At 40.0% G+C, this 7,008-nt stretch overlaps 1 protein-coding gene across 3 annotated transcripts in view; it reads left to right on the plus strand.

Annotated features, from left to right (window-relative positions):
• The first annotated feature begins 30 nt into the window (after window positions 1–30).
• SLC39A9 (solute carrier family 39, member 9) overlaps window positions 31–7,008 on the plus strand; it is a 15,736-nt gene continuing 8,758 nt past the window's right edge. For 2 of the 3 annotated variants that reach the window (XM_009073451.1, XM_009073453.1), the window contains exons 1-2: window positions 31–234; window positions 3,601–3,709. In XM_009073451.1, the coding sequence (XP_009071699.1) occupies window positions 139–234; window positions 3,601–3,709 (205 nt within the window). In that variant the 5' untranslated portion in view covers window positions 31–138. The remainder of the gene's footprint in view (window positions 235–3,600; window positions 3,710–7,008) is intronic. The other variant, XM_009073452.1, reaches the window with a different exon arrangement.

The raw sequence follows: 7,008 nt of genomic DNA on the forward strand, positions 1-7,008 counted from the left end.
GCTGTTGCCGGAGCCGCCGAGCAGGACAGACATGGCGCAGAGCTGGGGGCTCGGTGTCTGCACGGGTTAAGGCGTGCGGGGCCAGGTGTGAAAGTTGGTGTTGGATTTCGCTCTGAGGGACCGAGAGGAGGCGGCGACATGGATGATTTCCGCTCCATCTGCTTACTGTCTCTGGCCATGCTGATCGCCTGCTATGTGGCAGGAATTATCCCCTTAGCCGTGAACTTCTCCGAGGTAAGACGGTTCGGCCGCTGCTCGGAGGTTGCTAAGGGAGAGACCGGATGGAGAGATCTCCCAGCAGGAGTTAGTGCTGTCCCTTGGCAAGTGCATTAGCTCCTGCACGGGGTGAGACTGTAGCTTGAAAAGGCATTTAAGGAAGCTGTAAGTGCGTTATTAGTTCCCGCTCAGAGTTGGTCCGTAGAGCCATGCTTCGTTCACAGCCTGTACATGAGCCCTTAAAATGTGCCAGATTTCAGTGAAGCATCTCAGCCACAGGTGAGGCAAGGTGTCAGCCTGTAGTGGCAGGACGTGAGTAGGAGTTGGGCATAGCTATTCTTAGAAGATTATGTAGGAAACTGCTGAAGCCAGAGATTATCTCTTATTACGTGCCTCTGGGCTACTCCAATTGAGGCTTTTTAGAAACACTACCAAGAGTATCTTCAGAAAACTTCTCTTCACAGTTTTGTGCACAGCTTGTGCAGCTGAAAATTCAACTTTATACAAGTACAACTACAACTGTCCTGTGCAGCTCAGGGCATTCCTTTGGAAAAGTGTCTTGGATAAATAAGGCACTGCTAAAGGAAAGGGAAACTTTCCTGGATTAGGTGAGTTTCCAAGCAGTGTTGGAATTTATCAGTAAATGTCTTTGGGGTCTTCTGAGAAATGATAGTTGAGGTGATGATGATTGTTAGTCTCTGGAAGCCTCCCAGTATTCTCTGATGCCTGAGAGGGTTTTCTCTCTCTGAATGGAGGTTGTTGTATAGAAGTGTGGTGTGGTGAGAGTTTAGCTGTTCTGAGGTAGTAAGAGCACTGGGAGCTTTTGGGAAGCAACAGGCTTGAAGAGAGATGTGATTCTTCCTTCCCTCACGTCAGAGGCTGATTGCACCTGCCCTTTAGTCCTGTCATTGCTGGGAGGATTTGGGTGCAGCAGGGAAGGAAAGGCTGTTCATCTCAGGAACCATACTGTTCAGCTAAAGGCATTGAAAAATGACATTGTGTTCTGAAGTCTTCACATAAACATGAGCAGAGTTCTGTCAGTACTTTGTCTGATGCTTGGATGGACCTTCCCTTGCATGTCTTCCGTGCTGTTGCTTTCACTGTTTCACTCTCCAGAACTCACTTCTGCCCTGGAGCCTACAAAGGGTTTTCTTGTGAGTTTGCTGGGGCACTGCATTCATGCTCATGTTGTCTCTTTATTTAGTTCTGTGTTTCTTCATGTCTGTGCTTGATAGTCACCTGTTGCCTTTGCCTTCATACTCAATGCTGTGTGAAGGTAAAGTTCTTGATCTGTCGTTATGCAGTTTATTTATATTGATGTAGCTGAATTGGTTGTCTCCTAAACCTTCTGAGGCTTCCAACAGCTGCAAGAATACAGATCTGTTGTGGGGCCAAAGCTCTGCAAAAGCAGTAATCATGTCCTGATTAGCCTTTGGTGTGTGTGGTGTTTTACCGTCTGCACACACATACAGTCAAGTTTATTGTGCTGTCTTAAGCTCTCAGAAGTTCTTGCCTCAGTTTTACACTTGATTTTAAATAGGTGCTTTAAGGGTCTGTGCAATGTTGGTTTGAAAGAGGATCAGAATAATCTCTGCAAATTATGTTCAAATCCTAGTTCATCCTGGAAGTATCTAATTAGAAGTTAGGATTGCTTTATATAAAATGATTTCTCAAGGTTCTGCAGGACAGACAATTTCGGCCTGAGATGACTGTTTGGACTGTGCGTTCTGTGGTTTGCAAGAAGTGTTGCAGATAGCCAAAGTGAGGCAAAATTGCTTCTTCCCACTGGGCACTTCCACTGTTTGAGCAGAGAACAGAAATGAATGGTGTACATAACATGCCTCTGATGCTGGAGAACAAAAACATTATTCATTAGTGTTAATACACTCCTTCAGATGAGTTTTTGCCATGGAACCTGTTAGATGTGTTCTGATTTCGTGCTGGTTTCTATCATTTTAATTGGGTTAGGATGCTCTTGAAAGTATAAAACTCTGGCAGAGGCAGGCGTGACTGGGCACTGGGGGTGAGAAGGTACAAACTGAACAGAGCTTAGCTTTACTTCTGTGTGCACATGTACCCTTTCAGCTTAATCCTAATTGACAGTACTCTGTTGGTCTAATTTAGGCCTGGACACAGCAGTGGAACAGTTTTTACAGGCTGTCTCAAGTTGTAGCCTAAACACGAAAACTGAAGAAAAAAAGAGTAGTAGCAGTTAGAATGTTTTGGTGGAGTAAGAGAGACACTGTGGTCTGCCCTGGGATCACTTGCTGCTGAAAGTAGCTGTAAGTGTTTTATAGGTGCAAGTAAGAGTTTGTGTCATGCAGATATAAACTAAACACCGAGCAGTGGAACAGTTTGAGTAATTAGAGATTTTCCCCATGGATTTTTAGCACTGTTAACTGTGTTGTTCTTGTTTTTAACAAGAGACACACAACTGTGTTTAACTGAAATGATTTGATTTCTTGGGTAGAACTAGATTACTTCTGCCTGGCTTTGTAGGCTGTTGTTAAATTTCTGCATTCATCACATCTAAATATTTTGTACTGAAAGGGAGATGGAGACTTATCTTGAAATACTAACTTGTTAGTGTGTATTATTTTCATGGATCTTTAAAATTCACAAGCAAGCAGTGCTCTGTCTTTGCAGTTGTAATAAACCAGTATTACTTCTGACACATTTTGCTGTGTTTATATATGTATGCAAACATATAGTGTTGCAGATAAAAATAACTTTTTTTCCCCTTGTAAGATAATATATTTTTGCAAAATTACTTATGAACAGTGGATGTTGATTATCTTTGCATGTAGATTGCCACTGTATAATGATTTACCAAGTATAATTATTATATATGCCAGTGTACAGTGCATGTTTGTGGAAACTTTACAGTTGTTTCATCTCTTGCATATTGCTGTTTGAGTTTTCCTCAGTAATGCTGCAGTTGTTCCCTTATGGTCACATTTGACATGGCTTTGGTTTTAGTCTGTCAATGTTGTAGTCACAAGGAAGTGAATTGGTAAGTTTGTTGGTAAACCAGGGTGTAGTCAGTTTGGGAGGTATGATGTCTCTCTAAGCTTTATGCTCCAGATTAGAATACAAGTAGGAAAATATCCCTAAGTAATAGTAGCAAGTACTGATAAATCTTTGTCTATTTTTTTATCTCGCTGTAGAAATTCTTCCCAAACAATGAATTATACTATTATTCTTTGGTATACTGTATAATATCTAATATATATTATAGAAGTTTGTGGGTTGTAGTTAAGGTCTAATTGCAAGTTTTCAAAACTTATGTAACAAGTAACTCCTGCCCAAACCTATATTAATGAGGAAGGGTAAAGAAAGCATTTTCATTCTTAAAGATGATGCTGGTTTTGTACTTGCTTGCAGGAGAGATTAAAGTTGGTGACTGTTCTGGGTGCTGGGCTGCTGTGTGGAACTGCCTTGGCTGTCATTGTGCCAGAAGGAGTACATGCACTTTATGAAGACATTTTGGAGGGTAAGAACGAAACCCAGATGGCCTCATTCAAGATAACTTAGGTCATGGTGTTGTGATAGTTCTAGTCTGCTGTTGCTGTCTTCAGAACCCTCATTGTCTCTAATGAAGAGCTCGGAGTGAGCAGAAATTGTGTCTAGCAGCAATGTCAATGTGGAGCATGTCATACCCCAAAATTTTGGTAAACATCAATTTGAGGTTATGACATTATTTCAAATAGTCAGGACTCATCAGCTCTGTTTGGAGTGCACTTTAAATCTTGCTATAAGTTGGAATCTTGTGCTATGACATTACTATTACATGTCTGAGATTTTTCCAGTATGCTCAGAATCAGAAGTTTGTCTGAAGGTAAATGGTAATAATTTACTGGTCGCAGGAGAAAGGGCTATAAAGTTAAGGCTATAGAGAATTTTGCAAGTATCTGATGTACTGTTGTTGCTAATCTGGGATTGAGAGGTAATTAGAATACTCTGCTTTTCTTGTACTACTGTTTTTTTGTTTCTTCACTTATAAATTTCATTTTAGCAAAATGCTTTAATGTATCCACTAAACTTACGATGTTCTGCTTAGATTTAAAATAAACAGAAGATAATATGTGAAAACATCCTTATCAAGAAGTGAAAGAAGCTCTGATTATGCTTTTATACTGTACTGTAATTTGTGCACTCTATTGTAGGATATCTCTAATGAGCTGTAGTTGCGGGTTTGCTCTCCATTCAATTTTAATTGAGTAGACTAATTATCTCTTGCAGTGATGTGGCTAGCAGGGAATACAATTGCTGTGAATGTTTGCATTTATTAATATTTTTTCCCTAAATGGGACATACTGTTCCTATGACATGTACAGCTTGCTGTTCAGGGTTATATGGTCTATAACTTTGTTTAGTATGTGGAGGGAAAAAAGCACTTCCCATTACTGCAGTAGTAAGATCAGAAGTATTTACTTAGGAAAATAGAATGTCAGGAAGTAGCTTCAGACAGCGTCTGACAGTATCATGCCTAAAGCCAGGCTATCTGTAAAGATGCTTTTGTATTACAAAGGGGCAAAATTCATGGGTATTACAGACTTAACTGCAAAAATTATTTTTTTATATTTTTCTTAGGAAAATAGATATTCAAAGTTAAGATTAAGGTTGAGAATTTATCAGCTTGCTTTTTTTTTTTTTCCAAATTCATCCATTTACATAATTAAACCCAGAAAGGTGTGCCTAAACAAACAGAAAACAAAAAGAGGTCTTTGTTTTTCCAGTTCCAAGTGTAACTTAGCTCTGAGGTTGGTTGCTGCTGTGAAGCATTTGAGTGTTTTTCATTGATACAAAAATAATTTGCTATTACTTCTGTATTTACCCACAGGCCACAGAATAAGTAACTTCTAATTTTTGACCTTGTAGGCTGAGTGTAAACAGCATACCATGACTCAGATTATTCTTTGATCTTAAACCTATGGGTGTGTGTACTGAGACTTTGGTTTGAGTACTGCTAGCAAATCAAACTCTTTTGCTCACTTCAGGCCTTTATTTTAGCTGGTGAAACTGTATAACCACTGCCAGAAGGATTGCCCTGAGTTACACACTGTTTTATGGCTTGAAATTATATGAAGCAAATATGCTTAATGTAGATGACAACAATCTTGTGTGGTCTAAAGTAATTTTATTAATCTTGTTCAGCAAAGATATGTTTGAAATCTTGCAAGGGCTGCCAAGCCTATTCTGAGGTGCTTTGACTGTAGTGATGGCATTGGGACAACATTTTGTACAGTGGGGTGAAGGTACATTTGTGTCTCATCCAAGATATATAAATACTCCAGTGAGTCATCCTCTTGCAATTTTTTGCTCTTAGTGTCTGAAACTTCTGAATAACTGCCAACCAAAAGACTTCCCCAAAATGACAGAAGTTTGATTACGTCACTTAAGCCACAGGTGTTGGGAAAGCCCCAGTGTGTGCTGTGCTCAGTTTTCTTTGTGGCTGTTCTAATTTTTAAGAAGTTAGGTGCATGGAAGTTGCATTGCCACTCACTCGAAAAAATAAAATTATCTAGAGTGAACTTTAAAAAAGCAAGGTTGGAACAGGAGAGAGATTCTTTGTTGGACTGTAATTATTATAATCACTTCAGACATGAATATCCTTACTTTGATTGAGTCAAAAGGCTTTCCAACACTGAATGACTCCTCCAAAAACCTTGTCTGTTCTCATGCTGAAAAAACATTGATCGCAGTTAGACGAATGAAACAGTCTAGTTAATATCCTAGTTTAAGTGCTGTGCACTAGTTCTGTTAGTCCTTTTACCCCCAAGCATGATGAAAATTAAACTGAAATCAGTAACATTGTTGCTAGTAAAGATTTTTAAGAATCTCTGTGGGAAACCTCTTGTTTAATCAACATTGTTCTATATAGTATTACCATCAAAGCACTGCTGTCCTGTGAAATAGCAAGACTACCGTGCGAATCCAGGAAGGGGTTTGTGCATGGTACTGTTTTAAGTCACTTGGAGAAAATGTTTTTCAGAAAGAGAGAGTTCAGATGATGGGTGAGGTCAGATAGGCCATTCCAAGCTTTGTGAAGAATTAGAAGGGATAAATAGGAGAAATAGTAAATATGTAAGGCTCTGTTCTTTACACTCTCCTGACAGGTATTTATATACATTAAGATCACCCTGAGCCTTCTCCAGGGCAAACAGTCTCAGCTCTCTCAGCCTTTTCATCTAGGAGAGATGCTCCAGTCCTGTAGTTGTTTTGGTGCCCTTCAGCGATGTCCATGTCTTTGTTGAACTGGGGAGTATGAAACTGGTCCCAGCACTCCTGATGTGGCCTCACTGGTGCTGAGCAGAGTGCAAGCATCACCTTCCTTGACCTGCTGGCAACATTCTTCCGAGTGCAGCCCGGGTTAACTTCTTTCTTGCCACAGGGCTCACTGCTGCCTCTCAGTCAGCTTTGCATTCACAGGGACCTTGAGGTTCTTTTCTGCAGAGCTGCTTTTTTGATTGTTGTCCCTCAGTAGGTACTGGTACCTGGGGTTATTCCTCCCCAGGTTCAGATCTTAAGAGAAAATAAGTTTCTGATCAAACATTTGAACATGACAAGAGTCGTCTTTGTGTTCTTAGATTAAATTACAGTGCTAAGTGTTGCTTTGTGAGTGGAATAGAAATTAATGTGCCACCTGCATCCTTATATTGGACTGTGATGCACTGAAGCTTTGCAAATGGGTTTTCTGTTTTTTATCTCTGATTCAAAGAATAAGTTCCTCTTGAGTTCACATGTAAATGTGGGAAGGCTGCTTGTGTGAGTAACTGTTCTCTAAGTGTA

This window comes from Acanthisitta chloris, unplaced genomic scaffold (genome assembly GCF_000695815.1).
Source record: "Acanthisitta chloris isolate BGI_N310 unplaced genomic scaffold, ASM69581v1 scaffold8324, whole genome shotgun sequence".
NCBI classification, from domain to species: Eukaryota; Metazoa; Chordata; class Aves; order Passeriformes; family Acanthisittidae; genus Acanthisitta; species Acanthisitta chloris.